This window comes from Mustela lutreola, chromosome 3 (assembly GCF_030435805.1).
Source record: "Mustela lutreola isolate mMusLut2 chromosome 3, mMusLut2.pri, whole genome shotgun sequence".
Classification (NCBI taxonomy): domain Eukaryota; kingdom Metazoa; phylum Chordata; class Mammalia; order Carnivora; family Mustelidae; genus Mustela; species Mustela lutreola.
In genome coordinates this window covers 192,214,466-192,229,771 of record NC_081292.1, presented here as the reverse complement: position 1 = coordinate 192,229,771, position 15,306 = coordinate 192,214,466, and the positions used below count along the sequence as shown (strand labels likewise).

The window sequence follows — 15,306 nt, the reverse complement described above, 5'->3', positions numbered from 1 at the left end:
TATCTTTAATACATGGGTTATAACAGGGTTGAGAATAATCCCCTCAGGGGTTAAAAATCCATTAAGAAAAAACACCAACTTATTTTTGTAAAGCCATAAGAAAAGACAGGGATGGGGATATTTTCGGAGTTAAGCTGTGTTTCCACTCCTAAGATTTAATGGAACACATGCATCCAGGGAGATGCATGGAATTTAAACACAATTCAACATCAGTTAATTCTAAGAGTAAAGGTCCTTCAGCCCCGCTCTCTTCCACCTGCACGTTAAAGGAAGCTAGAAAGCCAATTACACTCACAGCAGGGCCTCTCTCCAACTGCAAAGGAAGAATGTACTGCAAATTCTCCGTGTGCTTTACAAGCTAGTAAAACTATAATTGCAGGTGGGAAAGAAACATGGGTTCTCTTTGTTTCTGCCAACAGCTCAGTCTGGTAAGCTCCGCCCTTCTATAGCTACAGAAACAGTGTGGACTCAGTATTTTTTAAGCTCAAAAAATGTACGTTCTATGATTCTACAAAACTTAAAGAATGCATTTTGTTAAAATTGAAAAGATAATCTGTGTACAGCCCACCAAAACGGCACGCAGTCTTCCAAGAGACAGGTGCTGAAGGCGCCTACCTTTGGGGAAGCCAAAATTCAGCTTCTGGTTCATGTGCCTCTTAGCAAGACCAAAGAAGGCTGGTGAGGCTAGACCAGCATGTGATTCTGACTTGTTCTATCTAGTCCAGTCCTCAAGGGAGGTCTCACTGCCTGGCCAGGAAAGGAGTTGGGGTGGGAGGCTCTGGAAGAGTAGTTCCCCTGTGGGGCCACTGGGGAGGTCCTGTCTAGGACCACCCTGGAGGCAGGAGGAAGCCCACCCAGGGTTCCTCTGCTTTCCCTATCAAGGTGCTGGTCCATGCAGTGACTGGATAGCTGCTGCTACAGTAGGACCCGTGGCTGAGTGCCCATTCAGGATCAGAGAGGCTAAACAGGTAGATCAAACAGGACTTCTGTGTGGTGGCTGCAGAGGTGTCCACAGAGGTGGTGACTTGGTACTGCCCGAGAAAGCCAAGGCAGGCCATTTACGAAAGGTCGCCATGTCCTAGCCAACGCTAACCCCAGCACTTGTGCCACTAGTGAAGCTGGTCGCTCCTAAGCTCTGTGTGTCCGTGTTCTAAGGGCTTTACATGTCTTCACTCCTCTAAGCCTCAGAGCAACTTTTGGGGGAAGGTACTATCATTGTCCCCGACTTTGGAGATGAAGTGCTTCTTGAGCTATGAAGAGAAGGGACTTGTCCAAGGTCAACTAGGGAGTCTGGAGAGAGCTGGCATTCGAATGTGGGCAGCCGGGCTCCAAGTAAATCACCCTGTACCATCCAGCCCCTCTGCAGTGCCCAACATCGGGTATCATCCCCCTTTTGGAGACCTTTTCTCCAGGCAGAAACTTCATTCTCCGGTGGCCTCACACTGGCCTGCTGGTCTCCTAAAGGCTCCTGACAGCCATCTTAATTCTGATTTCTATTTAATTTTCCACCTCACAAAGCAGTGCCAGAGAAAGGGAATCTGGTGATACCTTTTGAATATGATTTATGAACCAACAGCTGAGGAAATGGAGGGCCTCCTTGCTGCCCCCTGACCTTTGTCTTCGGCCTTCCTAATGTTTGCATTGCTGCCCTGACCCTGCAAAGTGACCTGGAATAGCTCGCCTGTTTCCTTGTGTGTGTCTACTTTCAGAGCCCAGCTGTCAGCCTGTGCAAGTCTGTCAGTTAGCATCTCAAGGGTTTAGGATGGGGTCTGGAGCCTTTTGAGAAGCACAATCTAACACCAACCTCCAAATTCCTTCTCGTAATTGAGCATTCATTAGTTTTGTCGGAACAAAAGCAGGCATTCTCTATTATAAAGCAGAGGTCAAAACCAGTGGCTGTGTTTTGTTTGGCCTGCAGAGTGTTTAAATATTGAGAAATTTCACATAAAAATACGGATTTCCGGCTTCTCTTGGAAAACGAAAGAGATGACAACTCTGGGGCTACTGGAAAACAGCTGTCCCCTTCAGAGGGGGATGCTCTCTAGTTTCTCATCACGACCTGAAGTCTCCAGTTGGGCCTGCCTCGGGCAAGGATGCTGCTTGCCTGGCCCCTGCAGCAACCCTGTTCGAAAGCCATATGGGTCTCCTTTAAATGCAGAATGGCATGGTTAGGCTGCCCCTGCAATGTGCTTGGCATACCAGTACAGAACCGGGAGAGAATGTTCTCAGAGGACAGGCGCTTTAATCCTGGCCCCGGCCCTGGCACGGTAAGTGCCTAGTACATAATATACCATTTATCACTTGCTTCTTGTATGGACAGATGAATGAATGGCTCTTGGGAAAGAAGTGAATTTCTGAGTGACAAGAAACCTGTTCAACAGCTTACAGAAGTCCAGGCTTATTAATGCTTCAGCAGCTTTCTGAGTGACTCGTACTGCTCCCTGTACCTTTCCTTGATTTGTTGGGCTATAAAGATCTCCCCTGCTGTCAAAAAGATTTTAATCCTGTTTAAAATTCCCGGAGCAAATGTGTTGATGGTTCACTAGGATTTAGCCAGAAATTTAAAAACAGACAATAACAGAGGCTGCCCCAGTTAGCCTTCTAATTTTACCTCAGAAAGATGGGGGCAATATCACTTGAAAAGCAACAAGTTCCAAATGTAGACCAAAGTGCAGGCCACGGTCCCATGCAGCCAACGGTGTGGTTAAAGACACGTGCGCTAATGCTGTCTTGGGAGTCTGCCGTCCTGCTCCAGCTCTGCAGCAACATCAAGTGAATGGACTTTGTGGAAATACTAGAAACCTCCTTAGCCTTCAACACCTGGCTAGACAGCCTTCTCATGATCCCTCTGGGCCCTTGAGGACCAACTACAAATGTGGCAGAGTGGCTGGCATCAGGGGTCCTCAGGGGTAAAATCCTGCTGGATGTCTTTAGGTTGAGCACAGTCATGGGCGGCCTCTACCAGAAGTTCTTGGCACAAAGACAAAGTACAAAGAGTTTGACCGTAACCAGGAAGAATCACTAGTCTTTTTCTGAGAAAATGAGCTCCCTCAACTTCAGGGCCAGCATAGCTCTGGGCACCCAGTGTGTACTTCATTAACATCTGAATGAATGAATAGGGAGGGACACCCAGCCAAGCCTCTGGTGACTGAGAATTTGGCTCATGTTTCAGGAGCACAGGTGGGATAGAAAAATTATAAACTCCACACTCTGTGTAGCTCTAGCCTGGAGACTCCTTCACAGATTTTTTTCCTCACATTCATTTCTGAAGAAAGTGATTCCATCATACTCATTCCACAAATGTTTGTTGAGACCATTTATCAAAATAATCCTGAAGCATGCAGACAGAACGTTCTTCAAAAATGTCAAAGTCCGTCATGAAAACTTCTTCCTGCTTTCTTCCATGACAGAAACACTGTAGATTAGGTCTGAAACTACCAAGGCCTAAAAGTTCTCTTCCCATTCTCTTCCCTCCATTTCTGCCTATAGGCCCTCACATTTCAACTGAGATCACAGCCTCTAGGAAACCTTCTAACAGCTGAGTTACTTGTGTTCCAGTAACCACTGCTGCACAACAATGTACCCCAAATCTAGTGGTGTAAAACAATCATTTTCTTCTCAGATTCTGTGGGTCAGAAGTTCAGGCAGGATGTAGTAGAGATGGCTTTGCTCTGCTCTGTTCCTGTTGCCTCTGCTGAGAAGACTTTCAGCTAGAGGTGGGAATCCTTTGAAAGTATCTTCACTTCATGCCTAGTGGTTGATGATGGCTGTCGGCCTCTCCTCTGGTCTCTATGGGCTGGTTTGGGTTCCCTTAAAGCATGGTGGCTATTTCCAAGTGTGAACGGCCAGGCTGAAGCTGACCCAGCCTTGGAAGCCACATAGCATCCTGGCATCGCTTCCATGGTGACAAGTGCAGCCAAATTCAGGGAAAGGGAACACAGACGCCACCTCTCGATGGGAGGAACGTCAGAGTCACGATGCAAGGAGGGCATGCGGGATGGGAGATGCTGCGCAGCCGTCTTTGCAAACTATGACTTATTTCAATTGGAGAGAATGTGGCAGAAGTGATGGCTCATTGACCTGCGAGGCAAAGACCCAGCCTGGCTTTCACGGGCTCAGATCGCTCACAAGGCAGCCTGTGGCGATGCCCAGGTGAGGAGAAGCAGAGGCCTCCCACCAACAGCCAGCACCAACTGGCCACTGTGGAAGTAACTCATCTTGGAAACAGATCCTCCAGCCCGAGTTAGGGCTTCTTCCAATGACTGTATCTGGACTACAACCTCCTAACGGAGTCCAAGCCCAAAATGCCCAGTTAAACTGCTCCCAAATTCCTGACCCACAGAAACCAGGGGAGAAAAGGGTTTACTTTTGTTTCCGGTTATGGAGTTTTGGGGTAATCTGTTATACAGTGACACATAAGCACAGACTTATGCCCCACTGAGCAACCACCGTTGTGACAGCTACTTCTCTGACCACGTGGCAGCTTAGCTTTGCTGCCGGTCCATCTTGCCTGTTCCTAGGGATTAACAACATTTGTGTGTGAACTGGCAGGATGTGGGGCTGGGCAGGGAGGGTCTAATTCCACCAACGGTAAAATGGACACTAACCTCACTCTATGTCTTTGAAAGTAGGCCCTTGCCTAGTTAGTATTCTAGCTGCATTTTTATAAATGGGAAACAACAACAATAATACGGTGCCCAAATCAACAACAACCAAAAAACGTGGATGGTTGGAAGCCAGAGTAGAAGCAGGGCCAGGAAACTGGATTCCAGGAAAGTGATTTCAGCACGGACTGAGCCCCAGCCAGTTCTGCGGCTGCTACCTCATCTATTATCATGGTGTCTACGCTTCACGGGCTCCCCTATGACTTCTGAAATCCCATCTCAATCAAGCTCTTTCTCAACTGGAGCATGAGAACCTCCATCCAGTACTTACAACACATGGTCCTCTTTCTGGCCTGGGTTCCCAAGAAGAGCAAAACCTTGCCTTTAGCTACCCCCAGTTTCTGCCACAGGCCTCGCCCTGCCCACCTTCCCCCATGCTTTACTGTGTCTGCGGACCAGGTGTGTGCACGTAGCCGGGTGCGGTGCCTGCGTCTGCAGACAGTGTTCTCGGAGCAGACAAAGACTAACCAGCTGGCATAAAGAGCAATCTGTACCACCACCTTGTGAAGCACCTGCTTAACTAACTGGCCCCATCACCAAAACACCAGAAAACCAGTAGTCAAGACTCCAAAGACTGAAGGCCTCCTGTTGAAGAGTCAGAAGAGCCAGGTTCCAGCCCAGGCACTTAGCAGCAGTTGCCCCTACCCTTTCCCCTGGGACCTGAACCCCCCCAGAGGACTGAGCACGAGGCCTCAACTATTCCACAGCTGCTCAAGATATACCTCTCTGGAGAAACCGTGACTTTCCATTTGCTCTGGTGCCGGCCTGCCAGTTCTTCAAAGAAGAACGCTCAATTCCTTCCCTTTACCCCTGAAGCACACGCTCACTTTTGAAAAATCTGCTTATTTAAAAGGCATGATTTGTGCCCCCCCCCAATAATTTATGGGCCTCTTTTCTAACTCACTGATAAGAACAGCTCTGGCTAAAGTAGCTAAAAGAGATTTAGTGAGGTTTTAATGGAGGCCTCATTCCCACCTTGCTCCAGATTACCTCAGAAGTTTCTGAAGGCAGTGACGGCTGCGCCGGACACAGGCCCGGGCCACGGAACAACACAGGCAAGCTGTCACACTTTGTTTTTCTGCTTGTTAAGTCCAAATGCTCCTAATTAGTTACCCTGCCCACTAAGGCCTGGGTGGACAATGGCGCAGGGATCAGGGGTGCTGAGAGGCTATGAATACAAGTTCCTCAGGCTTGGAGACTGGTGACTCGGTTGTGGGCACTGAGGCGCTGTGTTCCTGTGGACTGTGGATTCAAAGATGTCAGCTTCGTGTGAATAAAGGTCATCACCTGTTGCTTCTTCGGTGAAAGGGCAGCTGTGCTGGGTGCCCACTTAGGCTCGGCCTTTGTGTGCTGATTCTGTGAACAGCGCCCACAGAGAATAACTTTCTCTGATTGTTTGCTTGGTGGGGCAGGGCTGTGCAAAATTGCTCACATACTTCCTCAAAGAAGAATTCAGCAAAGTCTGTTTTTAAAAAGTGGCTTTGAAATCTCCTAAGCATTGCCTTTTGGCGACTGTAGTCACTAGCTAGAAAACTAGCTAGATAATCTTCATGGTGGGACCACCATTTGTGTCGGTTTTCCCCCGGTGCCCATTTTGATAAATGTGTAGGTCACAGAGATGACAACTTCTAAGTCCTATGTGTGTGAGGGACTAGTGAAAAAATGAACTGAAAAGCTGGCTAGCTGTTCAGTACTATTTAGTGTTCAGGAAGTTTGCAACAATGAACAACATATTATCCCAATGTATAATAAGTGTAGATCTTTAGTTTTAGAATTCTGTGCATTGTTTTACAGAGAAGCTCTTCTAATGTTTTGTTTAGGGGCTAACATTAAATTAGTTTGTTTTCCTTGGGGACAGTGTGCTAATAACTTTGGGACAGTGTATGTATTCATCCATACACTGAATGTTTACATGCCCAGTTGCTACGTGTTTACTGCTTTGTCATAGAACAAGCAGTTCAGACCATTCTAGGCAACTCTACAAAGGTGGTAACACATTTGATTTACTTCTCTCTTTCTCTATGGCTCTTGAGTGCTATGGGGCCTTCTCTACTGGCATCCTTCCCACTTCCCATCTCGTAAGTACTCCAAATTCCAGACTGTTCCATCTCTTTCATCATCACGTCTGTTGAAATTTATCTCCCCATGAATACCATCCTGTGCTTCTTTTTTTTTTTTTTTTTAAGATTTTTTAAAAATTTATTTATCAGAGAGGCGGGGGGGGGGGGGAGAGCGAGCACAGGCAGACGGAGGCAGAGGGAGAAGCAGGCTCCCTGCCAAGCAAGGAGCCCGATGTGGGACTCGATCCCAGGACGCTGGGATCATGACCTGAGCCGAAGGCAGCTGCCTAACCAACTGAGCCACCCAGGCGTCCCCCATCCTGTGCTTCTAACTTATTAATAAGACAAGAGAATTTGTGCCAAAATAATTTATTCTTCTCAGGTAGTATTTTATATTAACTGGAATCTAAATGCCTTAGCTGGAAGGTAAGGTCTAGTTTGGGTATTTAGGGCCTGGAGGAGGTGACTGTCCCACAAGCCGGTGTGGTAGGTGGTAGGCCGTGGAGGGGGCGGCGCAGAGGGGCTACTCAAAGCCGCTGCCTCACCCATGGGACCATCCAGTATCCTTTCTCATGAATCACACACGAATGGAATCATTCAGTGCTTAGCTTACATATGCCCCAAAGGGGAGTAACACCAGAAGATTTAGTCATTAGAATACATTTTAGGTTTGTCACAAGAGCACAGGTAGCCAAAACTAAGAAGTTAAATCTGACCTTTCCTTTCAGTAAGTAGAAGGAACTTGAGAAGAATTCTCCTATCACTTACATAGTCTGAGGAATGAACTGTTAAACCAGAGTTCTGATTTGCTCCTTAAGAGCAACTATGACCTTTTGAACATTTAACTTACATATACTAATGTATTCTACTGGTACAATGTGGAATTTTCTTATCAGCAATGTAAGTAAGGAGATGGTCTGTCACATACTTCACAGGGAAAGGAGAGCGCTAATACAGAAAGCTAGTGGAGTCAGAGTTACGGTACTGTTCCTACTGTCCCATTGGGGCTTATCTTTTTTATTGTATTCCTATCTTAAAGTCTTCTCCTGGATTTGTGATTAATGCTAGATAGATAGAAAATAAGACACAAATTCTTTTGTACTTCCCCCTCCTGAAGTATCAAAGCAGGAGAAAGTTATAAAAAGTGCCTCAGTTTCCCCGTTCAAAACATGCCTCAATACTGTCCATTCACTCACAGATGCTTAGTTCTTGTCTACCATATGCTTTAGAAAGAACTGCTGTCAGTTACAAAACAAAACACTGCATTCACACCTCCTCCTCCAGAAAGTTTCTGCTTATGATTTTATTTTGTAAAAATTCAGTATATTACATTAGATTTACAGTCAAAGAGCATGGACTGGTAAGATTTTCTAACAGTATCTACTTGCTGAACAGAAATTCACCTGAAATTCTAAACTGAAGAAATGACAGGCTCAAGTCTGTGCCCCTCTGAGCTCCTAGGACGTGGAGAGCCTCTGCTGCCACCTTTTGCCTTCTTTGGACCTGCTACGAGGCAGAAGGAGTACTTGGTTCTGTCTTAGGTGTTACATGTTATAATGCTGCCAACTGATGAAAGGCAATGACTCTGTTGTTCAACTACTACCTTTACGAAGAGCTAGTAAAACCCAGCGAGCAACTTACCGACCGGTGAAATAAAAAGACAATTAGGGACTCGGCACCAGCATCAGCTACAAATTTTGCCAATCACTGGTGCTCCCTGGCTAATGGCAGGCAACTACAGCTCCCGGAACATCAGGAGGCAGTTCCTTTTGCTAAGCATCATCTACTATTTGTTTCCTCGCATCCAAGTGGACAAAAGCAAAGCAGAAGACGCACAAAGGGACCAGTAAATTCAAATAATGAAAAGTGGGGAGAAAATGGTCTTGAATGTAACATCAGAAGCATGAAGGTAGTTTGAAATCTTCAGCCAAATAGTTGAATTGGGCCTATCTCCTAAACTTTGGGATTGTCACTTACAAAAATGAAAGCAGAGATACAAGAAGGGTGCAATTTTTTTGGTATGAGAATTTTTTAGCATCTTTACCTTAGGTATTATTAGTGTTTTGTGTACCGTATGACTTTAAGATTATTATATATATCCCCCTTTACCATGTGTAGTCAATTCGTACCTTTTTGATTTTTGGAGAGAAGATGTCTACGTTTTGTTTTTTAAATGAAAGCTACTGGGAAAAAATCCAGTTTACTTAAGAGGAATTTGTAGAAAGCAATCTATTGCCTTTAGGAAGGATATTTATATTATCATTATTCAAGATCTATAACTCTTCAGTTACTTGTGTTAGCCTATCTTCTACTCCCTTGCAAAATTTATAAACAAAATTTATAAATTTATTTTTCTATAGTTATTTTATGTGATCTGTTTTTATAGAGACCTTTATTTTAGGAGTGTGGAGGGTAATGAAATGGCGGTAAATAACTTACTCTAAAACTCCTGAAGCTGACATGAAAGCGGACAACCCAGTGGTCAGACATTGGCCAAAATGGTACAGGACAATATGGGGCTGGCAGCCGGCTCCTCTAGTCAGGCTGGACTGCCTGCTGTCATGGACACTCTGTCACAGAGCAACAGTATTTTTTTTTCCTCTCGTGCTCCCTTCTCTTACATATTCACAAGAACAGTTCAGATTCAGAAAACATGCCTGACATTTACTCAGAAACCAAGGGAAAATGGGGTGGAAGGGCCCTTCAGTACTGATAGCCTAAATGCAGACAGATCAAAGCTAAATTCAATTTAGCCACCTCAGGCAGAAAAAGTAATTGAATTAAACTTCCTCTAAATATGATAAGTTTAGGGGATCTTAAAACCAGGCACAAAGAACCAGGTTAGAGTGAGCTGTTGCGGATTAAATGAATGCACCGAGCTCTAGCCCGTCCCCCTGCCACCCCTGCCAGGGAGTTTGATGAGCTGCTGATTGCCTCTATCACTTTACTACGGAGGCTGAAAACTGATTAAGCTGCTTATGGGGCTCCAGGGGCTAATGGGCTGGCCCACCAGGAATACTGCTGTCACTGACTTAAGGAAGCTGCGTGGCATATGTGGTTTGATTATTATAAGGGGGGAAAGTCCACAAGGCATAGGAAAGCTTTAAAAAGCAGGATTTATCACACCAAATGGATACACTACTTTGACACCCTAAAATGAATATGGAACTTCTCTGATTCTTTCTCTTCATCTGGCATAAAAACTCATTTTTGAAAGGCTTCCTCAAAGAGTATTCACTTTGGACCCCGCCCATTCTGTTTGAAACCACCTTAAAAGAATACGTCCAGGCCTTTAAACATACTTCTCAGGTGGCTCCTCAGATACTGTGTCAGGTAGAGTCCTAGAAAATAGGTGAGTGTCTGATGGATATTTTAATTGCGTCTTCTCCTTGCATGCCACTGGGCAATAGTAATTAAGAATAAACCTTTCGGGGCGCCTGGGTGCCTCAGTGGGTTTAAAGCCTCTGCCTTCGGCTCAGGTCATGATCCCAGGGTCCTGGGATGGAGCCCCGCATCTGGCTCTCTGCTCAGCAAGGAGGCTGCTCCCCCCCCCAACCCCCCCTCCCCGGCCTTCCTCTCTGCCTACTTGTGGTCTTTGTCTGTCAAATAAATAAAATAAAATCTTAAAAAAATAAATAAAATAAACTTTTCCCCACCCCGGCCAGCAGATCATTGCTGCTTGTTTATGTAGTAAAGGGTACGTGGGCCTGAAGAAGTGGGAGGAGCTGATGTGTGCAAACACGTTAAGCCTGATGCACATGAGAAAATTAAAACACTACCGTTCTCTCAGACCTTCCCAACTAAATGCCCTAAAACCACTTGTACCATTTAAAATAACTTTCCTCCCTCAGGGTGTACAAAGAAAACACAAGTCTTAAGTTAAAAAACAACACTTAAAGTAGTTTAAAGTCTTGAAAAATGACTGAAGGATTTGAACAGTTTTTAAGTGGACCTCATTTCCCTGGGCAAAACCACCAGTGAGGAAAACAACAAACAACAGAATTGGAGCAGTAGGAGATACTCTGGAAGTTGCCACAATTGTTTTTTCAATTAACTCTTGAAAGAATAGATACATAGAAAGTACTGCTTTCATTTAGTGTCTAAAAGCTTCTGAGGGAGTGAGTTGTTGATTTAAATGATTAACCAAAGCTTAACATATTCAGAACTTTGGGCTGTACAGACTAGATGTTGGTTTTCTTCTTGGTTGCTATCCTGGTCAGTCATTAAAAGGACAAGCACCAATACAAATTTTAAAAGATGATTTTGACTCTTATATGCTCTCTTATGTTTTATTAAACTTTAAAGTCCTCCAACTGTTTGACTTAAGCACAAGTCAAAGAGCTTCCTAGAGTCACTGCTTTTTAGATCTTTTTCTCCTTGTACAATTTTCTTGAGATATTCTCATACCATAAAATTCACTCTTAAGTATACAATTCAATGGGTTTTGGTATATTCACAGTGCAATGTGCACCCAGTGTGCAACCTTCACCACCATGTAATTCCAGGACATTTTCATCAGCCCCAAAGGAAACTCTGGGTCATTAGTAGTCACTCCTCATTCCCTTGGTCTCCCCACATGCCGGCAACCACTCAGCTATTTTCTGTCTCTATGGGTTTGCCTATTTTGGACATTTCATTTAACGGAATCATAAAACATATATTTTCTGTCTGGCTTCTTTTGGCTTGATGTTTTTATGGTTCACTCTTGTTGTAGCCTCTATTGTTACTTTGCTCCTTTTTATGGCCAAATAATATTCCATTGTCTGGATATACAATTTTTTTTTTTTATTTGACAGAGAGAGATCACAAGTAGACAGGCAGGCAGAGAGAGAGAGGAAGGGAAGCAGGCTCCCCGCCGAGCAGAGAGCCCGATGTGGTACTCGATCCCAGGACCCCGAGATCATGACCTGAGCCGAAGGCAGCGGCTTAATCCACTGAGCCACCCAGGCGCCCTGGATATACAAAATTTTATCTGTTCATCCACTGATGAACACTGGGTTACTTCTACTCTTTGGCTCTTAGGAGTATAGCTGCTCTGAACATCTTTGTACAAGTTTTATGTGGACACCAGTTTACAGTTCTCTTGGGCATACTCTAGGAGAGGAACTAATTACTGGTTCTTATAGTGGGCATACTCTAGGAGAGGAACTAATTACTGGTTCTTATAGTAACTGTTTAGCTTTTTGAGGGAACACCAAACTGTTTTCCACAGTGGCTCTACCATTTTACATTCCCACCAGTAATGGATGACATATCTAGTTTCTCCACCTATCTTTGCCAACATCTCTTACTGTCCTATAGTATCTTTTTATAATAAGGTTTTCCCCCATTTTGAATAGAAATTGATTATCCAAGCATATGAAGAAATTACCCCAATGATGGCAGAATTCAGTGCCTAGACCATAATCAACTAAGACACTTTCCCAGTGAGAAAGCAGAAATGAAATGGCCCTTCTGAGCGCTCACCTGCTGCAGATCAGCGAGGGAATACAGGTGGATCTGTTGAAGGAGGTATTCTCTGGGGAAAATTCTGAAAACAAGGACAGAAACATAAATGAACTGCGGTGCTGCCACAAAGCAAGTTTTGTCTCTTTCAAGATCCCTTTCCACCAATACTTTTCTTCCCAGCATTCTCTGAGAAACCTCTTAACAACACCCCTTTTCTTTACACAGATACTAAGATGGAAATAAAAGTTTGATCTTTGACTTTTTTTTTTAAATTCCGAAATGAGTTTATTTCAGGACAAAAAGGAGTAATGCTCTGTTTTGCTGTTTTAACTGTGCAGTTGACATACAATATTCTATTAGTTCCAAGGATTCAACAGTGATTAAATAGTTGTATACATGAAGGGATCACCAAAATTATCATCAAAGTTGTAAATGAGCTATATTCTCTATGCTGTACACTGTATCACTGCTTATTTTATAAGTTTGTATCTTTTAATCTCCTTGCCCTCTATTATCCCTTACCCCATGCCACTCCCCTCTGTCAACCACCATATTATTCTCTGTCCCTATGAGTGTTTTATTTTGCTTTCTTAGACTCCACATGTAAGTAAAATCATATGGTATTTGTCCTCTCTGTCCTATTTTACTTAGTATTATACTCTCTAGATCCATCCATGTTGTTGCAAATGGCAAAGTTTCATTATTTTTTTTATGCCTGGGTAATATTCCATTGTATGTATATGCTACCTCTTCTTTACCCATTCATCTACTGACAGATATTTAGGTTGCTTCTTATCTTGCTTGGTTATTGTAAATAATGCTGTAATGAATATAAGGGTGCATATTCTTTTCAAATTAGTTTTTTTCTGTAGATAAATACCCAGAAGTGGAGTTGATGGATCATATGTGTTTAATTTTAATTTTAATTTTTTGAGGAACCTACATACTATTTTCCATGGTGATGGCAGCAAATTACATTCCCTTTCCCCCAAATCCTCACCAACACTTGTTACTTGTCTTTTTGATACTAACCATTCTGACAGGTGTGAGTGATATCTCATTGTGATTTTGATTAGTGATGTCAGCATCTTTTCATGTTTCTGTTGGCCCTTTATGGAGAAATGTCTTCGGATCCTTTGCCTATTTTTTTAATTGGTTTGTTTTTACATTATTGAATTGTGAGTTCTTTATATATTTTGGATATTAACCCCTTATCAGTTATGTCATTTGCAAATATCTTTTGTCATCCAGTAAGTTATCTTTCCATTTTGTTGAGGGTTTTCTTCACTGCGTGAAAGCTTTTTACTCTGAAATAGTTCCATTTGGTTTTGTTTTGTTTTGTTTTTGCTTATGTTGCCCTTGCCTGAGGAGACAGATCAAAGAAATACTGCTAAGACCAATGCCTAAGAACCTACTGCCTATGTTTTCTTCAAGGAGTTCTGTGGTTTCAGGTCTTACATTTACATCTTTACCCAATTTTGAATTTGTTTTGTATTTGATATAAGAAAATGGTCCCGTTTCATTCTTTAGCATGCAGCTGTCCAGTTTTCCCAACATCATTTATTGAAGAAATTGTCTTTTCCTCATTGTATGTTCTTGCCTTCTTTGTTGAACATTAATTGAACATATAAGCATGGGTTTATTTCTGGACTTTTCTATTTTGTTCCATTAATTAATGTCTGTTCTTGTGCCATTGCCATAGTGTTCTGATTACAATGGCTTTATAGTATAGTGGGAGATCAGGGTATGATACCTTCAGCTTTGTTCTTCCTTCCAAGATTGCTTTTGCTCCTCAGGGTCTTTTGTGCTTCCATACAAATTTTAGGATTGTTGTTCCAGTTTTGTGAAAAATGCCATTAGTATTTTCATAGGGATTCTGCTGAATCTGTAGATTGGAGCTAGTAGATTTGGATAGTACAGATATTTTAACAATATTAATTCTTCCAGTCCATGGTACATCTTTCCATTTATTTGTTTCATCTTCAATTTCTGTCATCAGTGTTTTACAGTTTTCAGTGTATAGGTCTTTCATTTCCTCAATTAAATTTATTCCTAGGTATTTTATTCTCCTTGATGCAACTGTAAATGCAATTGTTTTCCTAATTTCTATTTATGATAGTTTTATTAGTGTATAAAAATCCAAGTGATTTCTGTATATTAATTTTGTATCCTGCAACTTTACTGATTCATTTATTCGAATGGTTTTTTAGGGAAGTCATTAGGGTTTTCTATATATAGGGTCATGTTATTTGCGAAGGGTCACAGTTTTACTCTTTCCAGTTTGGATGCCTTTTATTTCTTTTTCTTAAATGTTTCTTGAAGCTAGGGCTTCCAATACCATGTTGAATAAAAGTGGTGAGAGTGGGTGTCTTTATCTTGTGCCTGATCTTAGAGAAAAAGATTTTAGCTTTTCACCACTGAGTATGTTAGTTGTGGGTTTGTCATATATGGCCTTTACTATGTTGAGGTATGTTTCTTCTGTATCCACTTTGCTGTGTTTTTATTATAAGTATATGTTTAATTTTGTCATGCTTTTTCTGCATCTACTGAGATATTATATAATTTTTACCCTTCTTTCTGTTGATGTGGTTTATCAAGCTGATTGAGTCTGTGGATACTGAGCCATCCTTGCATTCCTGGAGTAAATCCCACTTGATCACTGTGTATGATCCTTTCAATGTATTATTGAATTTGGTTTGTTAATATTTTGTTGAGGATATTTATGTGCATGTTCATCAGCAATACTGGTCTGTAATCCCCCCGCCCTCTTTTTTTTTTTTTGGAATGTCTTTGATTTTGGTATTAGGCCAATGCTGGCCTCACAGAGTGTATTTGAAAGTGTTCCTTTTCTTCATTTTTTTTGGAATAGTTTGAGAAGGATGGGTCTTAACTCTTCTTTAATGTCTGGTAGAATTCACCTATAAAGCCATCTGGTACCAGACTTTTATTTGTTGGGAGTTTTTTGATTATAGATTCAATTTCATTATTAATAATTGGTCTGTTAAGATTTTCTATTTCTTCTTGATTCAGTCTTGGAAGACTGGGTGTGTCTAGAAATTTATCCTGACCTTTGATTCTAATATAATACAAGGTGCTATGAGTCCCATGTAGTGGCCCAGGGATGAGGACCAGGA

General features: G+C 42.6%; 1 protein-coding gene across 4 annotated transcripts in view; it reads right to left on the bottom strand.

Annotated features, from left to right (window-relative positions):
- Positions 1 to 15,306, bottom strand: part of PLEKHM3 (pleckstrin homology domain containing M3) — a 184,135-nt gene that overhangs the window by 67,457 nt on the left and 101,372 nt on the right. For all 4 annotated transcript variants that reach the window (XM_059168228.1, XM_059168227.1, XM_059168229.1 and 1 more), the window contains one exon: positions 12,191 to 12,254. In XM_059168228.1, coding sequence (XP_059024211.1) covers positions 12,191 to 12,254 — 64 coding nt within the window. The remainder of the gene's footprint in view (positions 1 to 12,190; positions 12,255 to 15,306) is intronic.